The sequence below is a fragment of the Sminthopsis crassicaudata genome, chromosome 3 (assembly GCF_048593235.1).
Source record: "Sminthopsis crassicaudata isolate SCR6 chromosome 3, ASM4859323v1, whole genome shotgun sequence".
Classification (NCBI taxonomy): Eukaryota; Metazoa; Chordata; class Mammalia; order Dasyuromorphia; family Dasyuridae; genus Sminthopsis; species Sminthopsis crassicaudata.
The window spans coordinates 74,380,510-74,401,753 of record NC_133619.1 but is presented as its reverse complement, the minus strand read 5'-3'; the positions used below and the strand labels follow the sequence as shown (position 1 = coordinate 74,401,753).

The 21,244-nt window shown below is 32.8% G+C and overlaps 1 protein-coding gene across 1 annotated transcript in view; it reads right to left on the bottom strand.

Moving 5' to 3' along the window:
* The window catches only part of PTH2R (parathyroid hormone 2 receptor), a 108,130-nt gene that overhangs the window by 40,242 nt on the left and 46,644 nt on the right, over positions 1 to 21,244 (bottom strand). The window contains exon 8 of the mRNA XM_074307697.1: positions 7,967 to 8,026. Within this exon, the coding sequence (XP_074163798.1) occupies positions 7,967 to 8,026 (60 nt within the window). The remainder of the gene's footprint in view (positions 1 to 7,966; positions 8,027 to 21,244) is intronic.

Here is a 21,244-nt window from a genome sequence, read left to right as displayed (position 1 = left end):
ATTAGAAAAGCCAGTATATATCCTGGAAAAGCTGAATATAATAGAGATTGTGGATGGCATACAGGATAACTCTTTAGAGAACACTGTGGGCATCCTTTAAATGATTTGTAGCTTAGATGATACATTGATGAAAATTTCTCTTAGAGTTGATGGACAGCCAAGTACAAAAGGATTCTTTAATTTGTCCTAATGTTGATGTATTACCCACTGATTTATTATTATTAGTACTTAAGAAATTCTCTCATTGTTCTATTCAAGCTTTCTCTTATTACCAATTCAAAAGTAGCATGAGCCTATAATGATTGGGTCAGCAGATGTAATAAAAGCAGTCAAAGTATGAGGGGGAAATAACTGCTTCTGATTCCATCTGAGGATCCACCCTCCATTCTTAAGTGATATGTTATCAAATGTTAACCTTGCAATTTTCAATTCAGTCAGCATCATGGTATAATGGAAAGAAAGGGACAAAATTTCTCTGTTCAAATCTCTGCTTTATTTTAACCAGGAAAAAGTTACTTTTAATCTTGTTATACCAGTATAGTCATTACTAAAATAGGGGAATTAGAAAGTGGTTTGTAAACTTAAGGTGGTATATGAATGCAGGTTTTTAAAAAAAAACAATAGTATGTTATCAGGCTAGGAAATAAAGAATATGATAAAAAGAAAGACAGCACATGCATCCATGATCCAATTTTGGACTGAAATGCATTTAAACTTTTAGGGATTTGGGGAGACTTTAAATGAAATTAGTATCCCATTACAGACAGCAATGATTCAATAACTTAAAATAAAAATAATTTAATATTTTGATGATATATTATAATTTATTACATATTTCTACAGACATCTTTTTATCTTGAATTCACAAGAATAATGTGAGATTATTTACAAGAATATCGAGTTGAAGAAATAGAGACCCATAGAGATTAGATAATTTTTTAGATAACTTTTCTAAGGTCACAGTTGGTAAAATCAGGACTAGAACTCAGAATTTCCAGCTTCAGAGAAGCATTCTTTTTGCTACTGTAAAGACCACTGGTATTTAAAGCTCTTCATAACCTGATATTTTTCTACCTTATTAGTCTTTTTGCATTTTACTCCTTTCACATATCTTGTGATCTAACAACAAGGCTTGTTCTCTTTTGAAAACAAACACATCTCCTGTCCCTGTCACTTTGTTCTGCTTTTGCACTAATACTTGGAATAGTCTGCATTTTTCCCTTTGCTTTTTAACTTCCCTGGCTTCTGTCAATACTCAAGCTCAATACCTGCTTTTTGTAAGAGGTTTTTCTCCCCAATTTCCATGATTTTTCCTTTCAAGTTATCTCAAATTTCTCTAGGTATTTTGTTGACCAAGGCAGTAGTAGCATTCTGTTGGAGCAAATTATCCTGTTGAATTCATGCTATTTATTTTCTGCCCAGGTAACAAGTTGAAATTAGTCCCCACCAATAATGTCATTCAGTGTGCAAATCAATCTATTTAGTGTGCTAAAATAATTGTTTAAATTATCATTCTGAAAACATTTTCACAGCTACTAGAAATGTTCACAAGAATGAAACTGAAAAAAAAGGATTATCAAGTCCTTCGAACAATCTTTTAAAGTTTCCCAACAAATTTTGTTAAAATTGTAGGTGATAGAGAATAATTCTGCTGATAACAATATGCATGTGACTATTTTTCAAATTATACAAGATTGATAAAGAAAAATAAAAGTATGTATGTCTGAAATTAACTATCCAGAATTTACTTGGTAAAAGCTGCCTTCCCTGGGGCTTAAGGACAGATTATATGAAGGATGTAGAAAATATAGTTCAGCAATTCATTAACCACAAAAACTGTTCAGTTCCTTCTGTTTTATAAGTTTTTCTTCTTTATAGCAATATGTCTGAATTCTACTTTTCTTCTCAAACATAATATGTATATTCCATTAATACTATTTTATCATGCTAATGTGTTATTTTTTTTTAAAGACTGACATTTTAAAACACTGTCTTAGTGGAATAGCAAAAAAATGTATTTGAAGAGAGTAACAGCCTAAAATTTAAAGTAGATACAACTATAATTACCCATATAATTATAATTCTCCTTTGGTTTTTTCATCACATAAGCTTCCAATTGTTTAAGAAAACTGTTTAATAACAATTTAGATCATTAAGAATCAGTCTCGTCTTAGTGGATAGTTAAGTAGTAAACCGTATATAAATCCAGCTTTGACTTCTATTTCTGTATGACCATAGACTTTACTGAGCTTTTCTGTCCCCCAGTGTTCCTATTAGACTATAATTTCCACATGAATTATTGGACTATATTAAATAGAAGGAGCTTCCATGTGGGGGAGTTCTCCACAGCAATGAAATTATAGATTTGGACCAAGACCACAAACCCAATAATAAAAACACAAAAGAAACTAATTGTGTATGAGATTGCAATGTGCTGTAGTAAGAAAGTACTTGGAAATGCAGATTATTTGGGTTCTATTTTGCATACCATTACTAAGTTTCTGAGTGACCTTGGGCAAGTAGCATAATCTTTATTGACTTAATATTCTTCTAAAACAAGGGAGTTGGATTCACTGATTTTTAAGGTAACATTCAATTATAAGTTTCTTTCTCTCTACTTTGTGTCATCATTACTCAAAATGATTTTTTAGGGAGTGGAGTGTTGGTTTTACATCTGCCAGCAAACTGGTGTACTCCATGTTTCTGACATAAGCCTAAAGTAAGAATAAAAGCCAAGAAAGAATGCATAATTGAAAAATTGCATCTTGCTACTTTTTTATTTGTTATAAAGCATCTTCCTTAAATGTTTTCCACATATTGCCTCCTTATTGTCCCAAAAGATCAATTCCTTATATTAAAGAGCAGATAAAAATTAGTTTGCTGTTGGTCATAGAGACATATCTGACTGTTCATGTTCCTAATGAGCATACTATTCATATGGTTTTCTTGATAGAGATACTAGAATGATTTGCCATTTTTTTTCTTCCTTATATTTAAATCAGAGGTTAAATGATTTGCCAGGATCACATAGCTAATAAATGTCAGGTTGCATTTGAACTCAGGTTTTCCTGATTCCAGGCCCAGGGCTCTGTAGACTAAGCCACCTACTGTAGAGGGTCACAGACAGTAGGGAAACTCTGAGTGAGGTATAAGACCCTTCACCCCAGAGGGAATCTGCTAACAATGTCTGGTTCATCTCCCCTAAGGATTCTCGGCCTTCCTGAGAAGTCAGGAGGTGGTGACAACCTGTGTTGTGATTGAAATAGAATGATACAAGGTAGAAGAGTGATACCAGGTGGCAAACTACATACAATAGCAAGTTATTTATGTGGTCCCACATGGGCAGTATATACTGGGCTCAGTGTTTTTATTACATAAGAGTATGAGGGTATTAAAAGGAGAAAGCCTTTGAAATAGACTGACTCCATTTCCCCACCATCCTTAGGAGTCCCCCCCTTTCCATTTCAGGAAGGTATATTTTAGTCACCCTGGCATGGAGGATCTAGAAAGGACAGTATGTTTTGTCATCCTAACTTGGGGGCTCTAGAAAGAAGGCTACAACAACCTACCTGCCTCCTTAAAAATTAATGATCTCACTCAGAGTGCTATATCTTACTAATTTTTACTCGTTCAGTGCTATATGGAATTGATCATTTTGGGGGGGAGTGTGAAAATTCTTTAAGATTTGTGCAATAATTTTAGTTATATCATAATATGTTTTATATATTTGACATTTAGTTTGGATCCAATATATCTTTTTTATCCCATTTTATTCAATATTTTATCCAATATATATATTAAAAATTGTACCCCCCCAATAACGTATTTTTCTTCCTCCTGAATAGCTAAATTTAAAACTTCATTTTCAGTAAAGTTGCATTCCATCAATACATTTTAAGGGAGAAAGAACACTAATTATTATTTTTTTACATTATATTTCCTTATGTAAATTATAAGCTCCATTAGGGCAGGGCTTTTGCTTCATTTATCTTCATATTTCCTTTAGCATTTACCATATAGTACTCACTTAATAAATGTTATTGGAATTGAACTAATACATTGAAGCTTATTTTATTCTTCTTTGCTCAGAGCATATTCATAGCATATTTGATATATGCAGTTCTGGTTTACAAATGAATTTTTTTCCCAAGTGACACATTTTTGTCCATATTCAGAGTAATAATTCATAATTCAAGAAAAAAATGACTGAGATAGTTTAGATTGAAATTGATCAAGGGCATTTGCTAATCTCAAACATTAGATCAAGGAAGGAGTAAATTTTTCTTTAAGAGCTGAAAGATACCTTCCTTCCTATTTGAGAGTTCTGGAGAAGAATTGAAGTTTTTAAAGAAAAATCCCCACTCTATTTTTATTACATATCTGCAGAAAATGTGTTATCTAAGAAAGCTCTCAGAATGGCTCTTTGCTACTGGGTGACTAAATTTCATTAGGAGAAGAGCAATTACTAGTGTCTCAATAAGAGCTACTTTTTCCTTCTTTAGAGAATTTTTATGCTGAACAAAAATTTACTTTAATGCAAGTAAAAGGTTGCATATCTTTTAAGCAATTCAAAGCATTAAGCTTTTGGGTACAAACATCACCGTAATTCAATATTTGCTATAGCTTTCATTACCCTATGGAAAACATGGGAAAATCAACCCTAAGTGAGGAATTTTACTGACATTTCTTGTTTTGTTTTTTTTTTCCCCCTGTGGAAGTTTATTTGAGGTTTTATCATTTGTTTTTTTAACCGTATCCTTTAAGTGTCTTCCAAGGTTCTTTCCTTTTCTTCCTTCTATATTCTCTTATCAATCTTATATTCCCAAGGCTTTCATCAAAATTTTTATAAATGATCTCTAAATCCTTATCTCACATCTATAGTTTCAATTATCAGACTTTTTTGTTTCTTTGTAACTCCATTGGTATCTCAAATCCAAATTTCTAAAAGAAAACTGATCTTTTTGCCCCTCACCTACTCCTCCTCACTTCCTTGCTTCTGTTAACAGTACCACTATTTATTCAGTCTCCCTAGTTCTACCTTTAACCCCCTCTTGCTTCTACCTCTATCCCCATACAGTTATAACTAAACCTTGTTGATTCTAACTTTGTAATTCCTCTCCTACCTATGTTCTCTCTTCTACTTGGCCTAATAGAGGAGAGACTGATGGATTTGGAGCTGAGATACCTGACTTGAAATCCCACTTATGACAGCAGCAGTGGAAATTTGGGCAAATAACTTAATCTCCCTGACCCTGGTTTTCCTCATCTAAAACTTGAGGATAATCTTAAATATTATACTTACCTCACAGAGTTGTTCTAAGCACCAAATGAGATGATGTATGAAAAGAACATCATTTTGTGGTTCTGGTGAGTTAACTTAAAGAGAAGGGAATCTTAGCTTTTCTTCTTTGACATGAGCCAAGACATTTAGAGTATGTCTCCATTGAGCACTAATTCTTAATCTGGAATATTACTACCATTTAATTAGTCTATTCAATTCCATCTTTTACACTATTTCCACCTTGTTCTCATTATGTCTAGAACTTTTTATGTCATTTCTCTATCAAAATCTTTCATTTATTCAATAATAGTAACAGTATGTATGTGTGTGTGACACACACACACACACACATCACACAGTGCCCATTATGTGCCAGCACTGTGCAAAGAACTTTACAAATACAATCTCACTTAATCCTCCTGAAAATCATTAGTAGTAACTGTTATTACTGTCACTCTTATAAAGCTGAAGAAACCAAAACAGATAAAAGTTAATTGATTTAGTGCCCAAGGTCATCCAGCTAGTAAGTGTCAAAGATTGGAATTGAACTCAGAATTTCTATTTCTTAAGCCCAAGCTCCTTAGTCTGGTTATTAGGTATCCCATAACCAATGTTCTTCTAGATTTTTAACTTCATCTGATACAACTCCCTAATCATTATCACCGACACTCTTCAATTAAGATGAACTATTTGCAAGGTCATGACTTCTCATGACTTATGACTGGCTGTATGCTTTAATGAATATCCTTCCTTATAATTATAATGGGTATTTAGGCTTTCCTTAAGATCATTTCCCCCTTTTCAAATCTTACCTATTTATTTATCATGATAGCTTATCTTATTTTTATTATGTTTATAAACTAGCTGCAAGACAAAATAATGCAGTATAAAATTAATGATCTTACTAGTGACAAAATTAGTGACAATTTTATACAAAAAGAAAATGACAATATTTAGTAGCTCTAGAGTGAATTATGCTTTCATAAGTAAAAGAATCTTGACTTTTTGGATGGAACTTAATGAAATCATTGATTCAAAGAATGATCATTATGGCTGCTATTGGAGATTTTAAACTCTTAACTTTACCCTCAAATGTAAACTTCTGTATGAAGCTTGCCCCAATACCAATCAAAAGGCAATAACTTTCTGATTTTGCCTCACCTAATGCTTTGGTTGCACCATGTATATTGACTTACCAATTCTACGCCCCCCCATTTAGTTTAGTTACTAGAGTATGTGTTCTGTCTTCCTATTGAACAGTAAGGTCCATGAGGGTAGGAACAATCTTTTATTTTAACTCTGTTTCTCTATCAGCATCTTTTACAAATCTGTGTACAACTAATAAGTAATAATTGAATTTAAGTTAATTAAGAAATTAGATTTTAGTTTTGAATCTAAAATTTAGATATAATACAAGTATATTATATTTATTTTATTATATTATTATCCCACTATGGTACATATAATTATATAACATACATTTGTATTATATATTATAATATACTTATATCCACTCTATATAAATAGATATAATAAAATGTATAGGATGTACAGACACTAATTATACTCTGCTTTTGACATGACACTTAATGTTAAATACATTAAAAACCCATCCATCTCATTTAAAACTACAATCATAGATTATGGTCTTTTCCCTAATGATTTAGACAAAAACAGCAAAGTGCATGTACCAGATAAAACTTTCTTTTCTTTTTTGACTCATAATTGCTCAGCAGAGAAATAAGATGAAAAATGAACAATTCAATTTCATCCATCATTCATCCCCTAGAGGGAAATATGCACAAATTAGGGATGTAGGGAGGCATGGAAGTGGGAAGAGAGGGTCTTCAAAAAGTTCACCTGAAGCCAATTAAAAGCATTTCACCAAGTGACTAGCAGTCTGGTAAAGGATAGCTGATAACAATCACAAGTACAATGCATTTCTACTGCTTCCTTGTTACCACTGTTTCCAATAGTATACAATTTAGGAGGAAGATTCTCAAACTTTTTTTTCACTTTAGCATGGAAAGATTTATTTTCAACTATTGCAATTTCCCTGACTAATTACTGTTACATCCTTATAGACCAATGCTATTAAAGCTACAAAAAGGAGCATATAGCCTGAATTATTTAGGGAAAATTGTATAGAAAAGGGATGTAGGAAAGTGCTTTCAAAATTGCATGCTATATTATACTGGAACTTATTGAAATTTTCAGAATATTGTATCTTTTGTTACACTTCAATAGTGTGTTTTTGTTTAAAAAAAAAAAAGGAATCATCAAGTTTTAGAGTATTAAAAAAAATCTCAAGCATTATCTTCTCCATGTATTATAAACCTCAGACTGGGAACTTTGAACTTCAGAAAAATTAACAATTAAAAACAATATAATTAGTTTCCTTCAGATGCTATATTTATGTATATAGGTGTATATGCATATGTATACACACACAGAGAGAGATAATCAGCTAACTATTATTTAAATGCTTCCAGTTTCCCTTTACTAGCTGAATGAACTGAGGCTCAGCAATACATATATATTTCTTGTAACAAGACTTAGGGAAAGGCCTCAAATAGACTAGGTGCATATTCTGTAGAACATTTAATTTCATGTTAAGTGTTAAAAGATACATCTTTTGAAAATATTACATTTCCTCCCCCCTACCCCTTTCTTTTTACACTTAACTTTCATCTGCTACCATTGCTCGTACCACTGTCCAGGTCACAACAAACACAGCAGGAAATCCTAGAAGTAAAAACAACAGCAACAAAGTTGTTTATGATAATATTGATTTTTAGACTTTTTAACCATATACAATTACCATTAAAAATATTTACTGGGCTCAAATTTAAAGATGTAAGATATGCTTGTGCTTTAGAAGAGTTCCTTTGGTTCTCATTATATCACTCAGAAAATTATATTGAATCTCCCTACTATATGCATATGACTTACCACTTTCTCTAGAATATATCACCAACATTTGCTTTTCTTGTAACTGATAACCTAAGATTGGAGCTGGTTTAGTTGAAGTATGAGAAGTTATAGGATAAAACTATATCTGAAAATAACTAAGAGGACCAAGGGCAAAAACATTGGTAGGATCTCAACATTTTGCTTCTAATTTTATATGAATAGGCGCCATTATTTAAAAGAAGAGCAAATGATTAAAAGCATTACAGATTCACTTAATATAGCAATCCTTACTTTTTATCATTTGAGGATATTAATGACTTCTTCAATCATATTCTGATTGTGCCTTATATTTATGCTCTGTCCGTCTCTATGGACTTAGTTTGTATTCTCCTATCTATCTATTGGCAGGCTCTTTCTAAATACTTCCATTTTTCTTTTTCAAGTGTATCAACAGATATGTATTAAATACCTACTATTTACCAGGTATTGAGTTAAATTCTAGATAGTAAATATAAGCACAAATAATTCCTGTCAAGGAATTGTCCCAAGACATTATTTTTTAAACTCACTAAACTGTTAGAAACTCTTCAAAAAAAGGTACCATCTTCAATTTATATTCCTTTATGGGCTCATATAATATTCTGTAAAACCATAATGCTTGCCATGTTTTAATGAATTATTTTCCATACTTATAGACAAATCTTTTTTTCCCTCTTAGCAGCTACTATCTTTCTAAAACTTGCATATTTTTAAAAGAGAAGCCAAAGTCATTAAAATTGTCAACAAGAGAATTATTAACCAACACATACAAATATCCAACAAATCTTGCCTAAACTTGAAAATATGGTTTTCAGTGTAAATACTATAAAATAATCTCTCCTTTGGATTAGCAATATTGTATAGAGCAAAGCTTTTTAAATTGTAGGTTGTGATGCCAGATGGGATCATATAACTGAATGTGGGGGTCATGAGATTGTGATCTGTTATCAGTAACTGTCTGATTTGTATACCTATTTTATATACACAGGATTGTGTAAAAAAATTATCAGGAGAAAAGTTATTAGTGGAAAAAGTTTAAGAAGCACTAGTATAGAGGAAAACAATGGCCAGCAAATGGGAGACTGCTTTCTTGTCCTGTCTTTGATACTAACTAGCAATATGATCTTGAGGAAATTGTTTCACTTGTTTCAATCTCTTCTCTCCTTAAATAAAATAAGTCCTAACTAAGGTCACATGATTTTATGATTCTCATATATTAATTTGAAGGGGGAAGAGTTTTTTTTTAAATATATTTAATTCACTTTTTATGTTTATTTCTGACTTTCTATATAAAACATTTTTGAATATTTTGTAATAGCTAACATCCATATATTGTCTTCTGTGTTCCAGGCAATATATTAAATACTTCAAAGTTATCTCACTTGATCTTCACACAACTCTTGGCGTAAGAGCTATTATTATCTTCATTTTATAGTTGAGAAAACTGAGGTAGAACGAGGTTAAATTGATTTGTCCAGGTTCACTTGGAGGCTCAGAAAAGTAGTGATTTGTCCAAAGTTACAAAGGTTGAAAGTGCCAGACCTAAATTTGAACTTATGTCCTATAGATTCTATATCAACTACATAGTTTGCATCATGTATTAAATAACAACAACAAGATCTCAAGGTGGAACCAATTAATTAGAAATACTTCTTATATGAGAATTAAGTGAAAAAGACCACAGGAAAAGGGATATATTAGAAAGAAAGATGGATAGATAGAGATTACAGATGTAGGTACAGAGTGATATAGATACATAAATATATACTACACATACATACATATACACATGTACTAGAGTAGTTTGCCATTTCCTTCTACACCTCATTTTTACAGATGAGGAACTCAGGCAAACAGGGATAAGTGATTTGCCCTGGGTCACATAGGTGCTAGTAAGTGTCTGAGGTTAGATCTGAATTAAGGAAGAATTTTCATGGTTTTTTCCTTTGCTCTATTATGTCACCCAGATGCCCTATAATTATATATTTCATATATTTATATGCATATATATATATATATATATATATATATATATAAAAACCATATGTTATAAAATGATACATTATATATATATATATATATATACACTTGCATATACACACATATATTTATATAGAAACTTAGTCATTATAAACCATTTGCTTTTATTCTATAATAATTTTATGTAAAGATAAAAATAAGCACAAGTTGAATGATGAAAAGAAGCTGATAATGGGTCTTATAACAACCATTTTCAGTATTTCTCTTTAATTAGATTAAGATAGCCCAAGGCAAAGATACTATCTATTCCTCTAAAAGAGCTGATTCTCTTTTTTTCCCCACTTTTACCATTATGAATCAGCAAAATTGATGTAAGTAAAGTCATTTAACAAATCATCAGAAAGTGAAGAATAAAATCCCCATCCAGTGAAATCTTAAAGAACTTTTAGTTCCTCTTGAATAATAAATGCACAGAAGGAATCTAAGCAAGTCTTTTTCCTAATAAGGAAGATATTCCTTCATTCCTCCATTTTTGGTATGGAGAATATTAGTGAAAATACTATAAGGTAAAAACAAAGAGTCTTGTTAGAGGTGCAGAGATAAGTGTCAATGTATCATAGTGGCATGATGCATGTAAGATATAAGAAAACTAGAAAAATGGAGAGGAACAGGTTAGACTGAAAAACAAAGGATTTCCTATATGATCCTGGAGGTTAGAGAGAATCAATGGCCTTTGAATAATATTGAATAAAGTCAGATCAGTACTTTAGAAAGATCACTTTACATCTGAATAAAGGATGAAGTGGAATGGGAAGAGACTTGAAACAGGGACAAATACACAGGCTACTGTACTAATGTAGGTATGAGATGATGACAGCCTATGCTGTTGTGGTAATAGTGACAGGAGAGAGATGGGGACATATGGGAGATATTATAGAGCTAAAATTAAAATAGATTGGATCTGGTGCAAGATGAGAGAGTGAGAGAAGAGAGACAGAGGTGGGGGAAGGAAGGAAGGGAGAGAGGGAGGAGGGAAAGAGAGAAGGAAAGGGGAGAGAGGAAGAGGGGAAGGAAAGGAGAGAAGGGAAGGGAGAAACAGAGAGAGATAGGACAGGGGAGAAAAGGAGGAAAATAAGGAGAGGGGGAAATGGGACAGGAGGAGAGGGGAGGGAGATGGAGAGGGAAAGAGGGAGGAACAAGAAAGGGGAGAGGAGAATAGGGGAAAAGGAGGAAAGGAGAAAGAGGGGCAAAGAGGAAGAGATAAGGGGAAAGTGAGGAGAGAGAGAAAGGAGACAGAGAAGTTGGAGGGAGAGAAGGAGAGGGACAGAGGGGGGAGGAAAAGGGTAGAAGGGAGGAAGAAGAAGAAAGGAGAGGGGGAGATAGAAAAGGAAAAGGGAGAGGAAGAAGGGGAGAGGAAAAAGGGAGTTGGGGAGGGGGAGAGGGAAGAAGAGAGGGAGGAAGAAACAGAGAGAGAGAGAGAGAGAGAGAGAGAGAGAGAGAGAGAGAGAGAGAGAGAGAGAGAGAGAGAGAGAGAGAGAGAGAGAGAGAGAGAGAGAGAGAGAGAGAGAGAGAGAGAGAGAGAGAGAGAGAGAGAGAGAGAGAGATGCACATACACACACATATACACAGAGCAGGCAGGAAAAGAGGAATTGAATATGATACCTAGGTTTTGAATCAGACTTACTGAGAGGAGTAGTGCCTTCCAAGTAAAAGGAATGGTAGGAACTGGGAAAAGGGTTTTTGTTTTTGTTGGTGGGGGGAGAAGTGAATAATAAATTCAGATGGGACGTGCTGTTTTTAAGATGTCTATGGACTACCTAGTTTGAGATATTCAATAAGAGGTGGAAGATGTGAGACCTTAGAAGTCTGCAAAGAAGTTAGAGCCAGTTCTGAGCTGATTTGAAAATCATCAGCAAGGAGATGATACATGGGAATTGATTAGATCCACAAGTGAAATAATATAGAGAGAAGAAAAAAATATCTAGGACAGAACCCTGAGGGAGTTCATTGGTTAGCAAGTATGTTCTGTATGAAGACTCAGCAAAAGAAACATAGGAGTAGTAAGAAAGTAGTGAGAAAATAAGGAAAAAATAATGATAAAAACCTAGAGAGAAAAGGGTATAATTGATGAGGGTGATTGATAGAGACTACATAAAGGTCACTATGGAAAAAGGCTCTGACGAAAGGCATCTAAGTGATATGAGATAAGGAGGAAAGAAGGAGGAGCTCTCAACAAATAGCCTGACAATCAAGATTCTCAGCTGAAAGGATGGAGGAAGGGAAAACCATGGAATGTTTGAGGAGTGATGAAAAAGTTTGGAAGTCTATAGTGAACAAAAATTATTAGGTGACAGAAAAGTGGAAGGACTTGGGAACTTTTGAATTGGAGGATAGAAGAGTTAGGAAGATGAGAAAAGATGCTATAAAAGTTATCTTCAAATATTTGAAGACTTGATATGTAGAAAAAGTATTTAGGTTGCTCTGCTTGTGCCCAGAAGACTCAAATAGGAGCAAAAAATGAGCTTCAGGATTGCAACAAGCTATCTCAGAAGACAGGGATTTCTCTTTACTTAACACTTCCAAGTGTTGGGCAGGTTATAAAAATAAAAAAAAGTTTTTATTCAGATATGGCTTGGACAACATATCCATTCCAACTCTACGATTATAAAGATGATAGTAGGAAAGAAGTTCTATATGAAGTATAGATAGATAAGATTGAACAGGTCTGTATAGTTTTATTTTCTTATCTCATTTTATCTCTCCTTTCCACTTCTCTCAATAAAATACCTTTTCCAACCTTAGTTTCTTTTTAATATAGTCCTATAAAAATCAACTTGTACTTACACTCTCAAAGTATACCTCTTCTCAAAGTATACCGTGATATAGAAACAATTCTCAGGTAGGGATGTAAACATTTTAAACTTTATAAAACAGTTTTTTTTTTCCTTCTGTTTACCTTTTTATGCTTCTCTTGAGTCATGCATTTGGAGATCAAATTTTCTGTTCATTTCTGGTCTTTCCATCAGAAATGATTGAAAACTCCCCATTTCCTTGAATGACCATCTTTTCTCCTGAAAATTTTTCTGGGTAATTGATTGAGTTATAGCTCAAGCTCTTTTACCTTCCAAAACATCACATTCCATGCCCTCCAATCCTTTATTATGGAATCTTCTAGGTCTTGGATAATCCTGAGCATAGTTCCTCAATATTTGAATTGTTTCCTTCTGGCAGTTGCAATACTTTTTCTTTGATCTGATAATAACGGAATTTAGATACTATAATTCATGGAGTTTTCATTTTGGGGTCTCTTGCAGGAGATAATCGCTGGATTCTTTCAATGACTATTTTACCCTCTGATTCTAGAATATCAGGGCAGTTTTCCTTAAAGATTTCTTGAAAGATGTTGTCTAGACTGTTTTATTTTTCATTGTGGCTTTCAAGTAATATAATAATTCTTAGATTCTCTCTCCTGGATCTATTTTCCATGCCAGCTGTTTTTCTAATGAGATGTTTTAAGTTTTCTTCTGTTTTTTAATTTAAAAAAACTTTGTTTTACTGCTTCCTGATATGTTATTATATCATTCACCTCTATGTGTCCAATTCTAAATTTTAGTGAATTATTTTCTTCAGTTAGCTTTTCTACCTTATTTTCCATTTGGCCAATTGCTTTCCTAAAGGAGTTGTTTTGTTCAGTGGATTTTTTTCCATTTGGCCAGTCCTATTTTTTAAGGAATTGTTTTCTTTTTCCATTTCATCAAACTTATTTTTAAGAAGTTGTTTTCTTCTGTATATTTTTTCCCATTTCACCAAATTTATTTTTTAAGAAAGCTGTTTTCTTCAGTAAAGCTGTTGACTTTTTTCTTCAAACCATGACTTTGTTACATAGCTCTCATTTCTTTTCTACATTTCACTTCTAATTCTCTTTTAAGATCCTTTTTTAACTCTTCTGAGAGAGTCTTTTGAACTAAAAAACGGTTCATATCTCCTTTTGAGACTTCACCTGAAGGCATTTTGCCTCTCTTGCCCTCTTCTGACTTTGTATTCTGATCTTGTCTCTATAGTAGCTCTTTATGGTCAGAACTCTTTTTGCCTTTTTTCTCATTTGTAAAGTTTGAGGTCTGCTCCTAGGGCACAGAGCAATTTGTCCTTTGCTTCCTTTGCAGGGTGTTAGGGTGCCAGAGGCTTCTCACTAACTGCATTAGGGCTGGTGGTGCTGCAGGTTTCCCCACTGCACTTAGTGAGCCTCACTATGCTGGGGTTTGGAGGATCACAATTTGTCTCCTGTAGTGATGTGAGTGGTCTCACCACTGTGATGCAAATCCACTGGCTTGCTGAACCAAGACAGAGTAGCCAACACTGCTATATGTTGGCTAAGAGCTTCCTGGTAGCTTCCCCTCACTAGGCCTCTTCACTGGGCCTGCTGATGCACATTAGGTCATGTTCTCCTCTACACAGTTGAGACAGACCTTTCCTGAAGTCCTTCTGAGATATCTTAAGCAGGAAAATTATTACATTATGAATATTTGTGGGTGTTGTCACTCCAAAATCTCTTCAGAGGCTTGATCTAATGTTGATTCTGAAGGAAGCTGGGGAAAGTTCAGGCAATGTCCTGTCTATTTTCCTCCATCTAGACTCTGTCCCTCTTCAAGTTTAGTTCTTTTTTTAGAACTTGATATCAAGCATCTGATCAGGTATTCCATAAGCAAATTTCTCAAAGATTTCTGCTCCCAAAGAAAAGCCTCTATTACTTCCTAATGGCCTTTTTGTCTTTTAGCTAGTTTTAAGAAGTCTGATAACTTAGTCACTAAACACTTATTTATTTATTAATTAGTAGACCTACTACTTTTTTGGGTAATTTTTAAAAAATTAAAGAGTAAAATGAAGTTATTCTTCCCCATTCTAACAACTTTGGCTAAATCTATTTTGATATTCAGCTTTTAAAAACAATTTCTTTTTCTTCTTGATGAAGCTTTCAAGGATATCATAAACAAGTGTCAAAAGTATGATAAAGCTATAATTCTGTTCTTTAGCAACCTGGGACCTATGAAGCTAATATGAAGATTCTCAAATTTGGCCAGTTTCCCAAATTCAGTGTACTTTTTTGGTCTTCAATAGAGATGCACATTTCCATTTACCCAGAGATTTTCAATGAATCCAAAAGACAACCATATTAAATATTTCTTCATGGGAAAACATGTGGTAGATGGTTCTTGGATTGTGACATAGAAAGATTTTAAGTCTGTCAGGCAGAGGCAAAGAAGCAGTATATTACAAAAATATGAATTGTCTATTTTCCACTTTTGGTCAATTGTTAGAGATATGAAAACCTCAGTGTCTGGCAAGACACTGAACTCTTATTGATTCCCTACTATGTACTTCATATCAATTCTCCCCAACCTTTTTCTTCCCTTCTCAATTTCCTAGCCTTGATCCCTAACACCTCCTAATATTACTACCATGGTTGATGACCCTATTTCCTACTTACCCTGGATTTTAGAGTCAGTCTGTCTCTGTCTCTGTCTCTGTCTCTCTGTCTCTGTCTCTGTCTCTGTCTCTCTCTGTGTATATATATATATATATATATATATATATATATATATATATATATATATATATATATATATATATGTATGTATATGGGGAGGGTAGGAAAGGCTGATTTTCTCTATTACACACACACACACATATCATCTTTATTCCTCTTTTTACAAAGGAAGAAATATATTTGTTCTTTTCTAATGTTCACATCTCTGCCCATGTATTTGATCATTTTTGTATTTCTGTTCTGAAAATACCAATATCTAAATAAATGGAATAATTTTGCTTTTATCCCAGTCACTCCCACCTTTTAACACATTGCAAAATATTGGGCAGAAACTGTGAAAGGCAAGCAAAATTATATAATGATAAAAATGATACATTTTCTCATATCTTAACATTCTTTAAAAAAAACAATTTAATGAAAATATTGTTTGTTTTATTTAAGGTTAATGTTTCTTCCACATCAATTAAATGTATTGTCAGACCCTATGCATTCCAGGAATATAGGTAAAAAGAATGAAACAGCTCTATACTTATACTCTAATGTAACACATACATACATACATACATACATACATACATATATATCTATACTGCATAAATTTAAATAAATAAATACAAATGTATAAAAGTAGATGAATAGAAGGTGGTTTGTGAAAGGGAGTACTAATAAGGGTGAGATCAGAAATAATTTCATGCAGTATATGGTGCTTGTATTATGACTTTAAGAAAGAGCTAACTATTAGGTAGAGGTAAAGAGGGAATGTATTACAGGTATGTGCAACAGCCAGTTCCATAAATGTTTAGAAACAAAAGATAGAGCTCTCTATATGAAGAACAGAGAGAAAGCAAATCTACCTGAATCACAATGTATAAGAAAGTAATGTCCAGCAAGCCTGGAAAGGCAAACTGGGACCAGATTGTATAGAGCTTAAAAAGGTAAATTTTTATTGTTCTGTTGTCTCTACTTGACAAAGATACTGAAGCGATTTGTTATTTCCTTTTCCTGATCATTTTACAAATGGGATAACTGAGACAAAAAGGGCTAGGGTCAAACAACTATTAAGTATGTAAAGCAGAATGAGGTTTCTTGATTCTGGACCTGGCACTCTGTCCTCTACATCATCTAGCTGCACAAAAAGCTAAAATGAGGAATTTATATGTTATCTAGAAGCAATAATCAGAAATTTTAGAACTAGAGGAGTATTTGATGCATTTAGTGCATTTAATGTAAACTCTGCATTTAATATAAGAGAAAATAGATTCCATGCTGCTAAAAAAAGCCTTATAAAAAGTCATATGGACAATTAGTGGCAGAACTCAAACTTTGATTTCTTTGATTTTTTTTCTTTCAAAAATTTGGTTTCTTCTTTAGTGATGCTGATATGATAAATTAAAAACTAACTGGTACTTAAGTTATTCATTATCTTCAGATTCTCAGATCTGTTTTATAGTGGTCTATATAACAGAAAGAGTGACATTTGATTTGGGAAGGAACACAATGACTAACCTGGGTTATGTTATATAGGCCATTGGATAGGTATAGACTAATGAAACAAAAGAGAGATTAATAGGGTGACAAAAAATACCTCAGTTCTCAGTAATCATCAAAACCATTTGATACCAGTTAAAATAAAAAAAGAAGAGCAGACTAAATATGCAATTTCTTGAAAAAAATCAAACTCACTAATCTGTTGTTCAATGAAAATAACTACTTCAGGGAAGATAAGAACTGATAGAAAACAATTTGGCCAATGTTAAATTTACTCAAACATCTTACACCATGTACCTCAATAAAATAAACATTTATTCACATTCTAAACATTAAAGATTATACATATACACAGAAGAAAATTATAATAGATACTTTTCATACTGTGGCTAAGTCTGAGTACTTAAACAAGGGATAGAAGCAATATCAAAATAAAATAGATCATCTTAGTCACATGAAAATGAAGGGCCTTTGCTTTAAAAAAATCATTGGAGTTAGGATTTGAAAAGAAACCATTGATTGGGAATAAGTCCTTAAAACAAATATTCAAGATATGTGGAAATCTAACAAAAATAATGAATGAATATAGATGAACATAGCATTTTCTAGTTATGAGCTATGTATAAAGCCATGTGCTAATCAGTCACTGGGAATATTAATGAAAAAGTAAGCTAGGAAGTAGGAGGAGAAAGATGAAAGAAAATCGAGGGACAGGATAGAAGGGAGGGCAGAAACACAAGGAGAAAAGGTAAAAGAAAGGGGGAAGGTATTATAGAAGGAAATGTAGTGGGAAGAGTGGGTTAAAAATACTACTAAGAGAAGGGGGGATGGGTGATAGGAGATAAGGTAGTAGGTGGGGTGGGTAAAAAAAAAAATGAACAAAACTTGTTATGGGCCAGAACTTGAAACAAGGTGCTAAATCAGTGAAATTGATAGAGACAATAGTTATCTAATTTAGCATAGTGCTTAATAGTTCTCTAGTTCAGTACATGTATTTAGTACTTACTATAGTTCCATAAGATTCATACCTTTAAGAGAGCATATATAAGCTAGGAGCCTCAACCAGATTCAGTTGGGGAGATTCAGTAGTCAGAGCTCAAGCTCTTGGAATCAAAACTACAGAAGGCCTCTGAGAAAGTCAAAAGGGCCACAGGAAAGAAAACAAAACTTGGAAAGAGACAATAAAGGATTTGGAGTTTAACCCCTGGCTGCATTTGGGGTGATTACTGAACTTGAAAGAAAAGTTGCTTCCAGAGAATCCCAAGAAAAACTCAATAAGAGAAGATTACATTTTAGAGAAGAATATTCCAAAACCTGACTAAAGACAGGGTGGAAAGACAGAACAAAAAATAGGATGGAGGGAAATATGGAGCTAATAGTCATAACTGTGAATGTGAATGGAATGAACTCTTATAAAATGGAATGGAATAGCAGAGTAGATTAAAAACAGAATCTTATATGTTGTTTTAACAGAACACATTTCACACACACATATATAGATACATTATATATATACAGAGAGAAAGAGTGTGTGTGTATGTGTGTGTGTGTGTGTGTGTGTGTGTGTGTGTGTGTGTGTGTGTATGTATGTAAAGGTAAAAGGCTACAACAGAATTTATTATGCTTCAGCTGAAGTAACAAAATCGGGGGTAGTAAATCTGATCTGAGATAAAGCAAATTTTAAAATAGATCTTAAAATAGATATGAAGGAAAGTACATTTTGATAGAGTACCATAAACAATGAAATAGTAACTATACCAAATGTATATGTATCAATTGGTAGACAACCAAATTTCTAGAAAATATCAATCCAGTTACAGAAAAAAATAGACAACAAAACTATACTAGTGGGGGATCTCAACATTCTCCTCTCAGAATCAGACAAATCTAACCACAAAATAAACAAGAAAGGAACAAGGAAAGCTAATAGAATCCTAGAAAACTTACATAAGATAGACCTCTGGAGAAAATTGAATAGGGACAGTAAGGAATACACTTTTTCTCAGTAGTACATGGCACCTACACAAAAATGACCATATATTATGCCATAAAAACTTCACAATCAAATGCAGAAAGGTAGAATTAATAAATGTTTCCTTTTCAGACCACAATACAATAAAAATTATATTCAATAAAAGGCCATGAAAAGATAGACTAAAAACCAATTGGAAATTAAATAACCTAATTCTAAAAAATGAGTGAGTTAAACAACAAATCACAGAAACAATTCATAATTTCATCCGAGAGAATGACAATTCTGAGACAACATAACAAAACCTACAGGATGCTGCCAAATCAGTTCTTAGGGGAAATTTTGTATCTCTAAATAGTTACAAGAATAAAATAGAGAAAGAGGAGATCAATGAAATGCAATTAAAATGCAACTAAAAAGGCTAGAAAGAAAACAAAGTATACCCCCCCCAATTAATTACCAATTAGAAATTCTGAAACTCAAAGGAGAGATTAATAAAATTGAAACTAAGAAACCTACTGAACTATTAATTAAACTGAGTTGGTTTTATGAAAAATCAACAAAATAGATAAACCTTTGGTTAATTTGTTCAGAAAAAGGAAAGAAAAAGACAAATCACCAGCACCAAACATGAAAAGGTGATTTTTATCACCAATGAAAAAGAAATTAAAACAATTAGCAGATATTTTACCCAATTGTTTGGCAGCAAGTCTGACAATCTAACTGAAATGGATGAATGTTTACAAAAATATAAATTTCCCAGGTTAACAGAAGAGGAAGTAAACTACTTAAATAATCCCATTTTAGAAAAAAAATGAATAAGCCATTAACAAACTCCCTAAGATAAAATCTCCAGAGCCAGATAGATTCACAAATGAATTCTACCAAACATTTAAAGAACAATTAATTCCAATATTATGTAAATTATTTGCAAACACAAGTAAAGAAGGAGTACTGCCAAATGCCTTCTATGACACAAAGATGGCATTAATACACAGGCCAGGAAGAACCATAACAGAAAGAGAAAATTACAGAAAAATTATCTAATGAATATTGTTGTAAAAATATTAAATAAACTAAAAGCATAGAGATTACAGCAGGATAACACTCTATGACCAATTGGGATTTATGCCAGGAGGCTGATTAAATATCAAGAAAACTATTATCATAATAATCAACCATATCATTAACAACATCAACAGAAATCATATGATAATCTCAATAGATGCAGAAAGAGTTTTTGACAAAGAACAGAACCCATTCCTATTAAAAACACTAGAGAGCATAGGGTTAAAGGAAGCTTTCCTTAAAATAACAAGTAGTATCTATGTAAAATCAACAGCAAGCATTTATTTGTAATGAAAAGAAATTGGACACATTCAGAATAAGATGGGGGTGAAATAAGGATGCCCATTATCACCACTATTATTCACTATTGTATTATAAATTTTGGTTACAATAGACAATGATGAACTAAAACTATCACTCTTTGCTAATGATATACTTAGAGAATCCTGGATAATTATCCAAAAATGTACCGGAAACATTTAATGGCTTTTAGCAAAGTTGCACGATGTAAAATAAACCCATTCAGATCAGTAGCATTTGTATATCTTTCTGAAAAAGTCTATCAGCAAGAGATACAGAAATTACATTTCTAATTACTATAGACAAAATAAAATACTTTGGGGTATTACAAAACATTTCTACACAAATAAAGTCAGATCTAAACAATTGGAAATATATCAATTTCTTATGTGTAGGCTGAGCTAATATAATAAAAATGACAATTCTGCCTAAATTGGTCTACTAGTTCACTACCATACCAATCAAACTACTCAAAAATTACTTTATGGAACTAGAAAATATAGTAACAAACTTTATCTGGGAGAACAAAATGTCAAAGGAATTAGTGAAAAAAATATTTAGCAGCACCATATTATAAAGCAGCAATCATTAGAACCATTTGGTACTGGCTAAAAATGGAGTGGTAGATCAGTGGAATAAATTGTACTCACACAACACA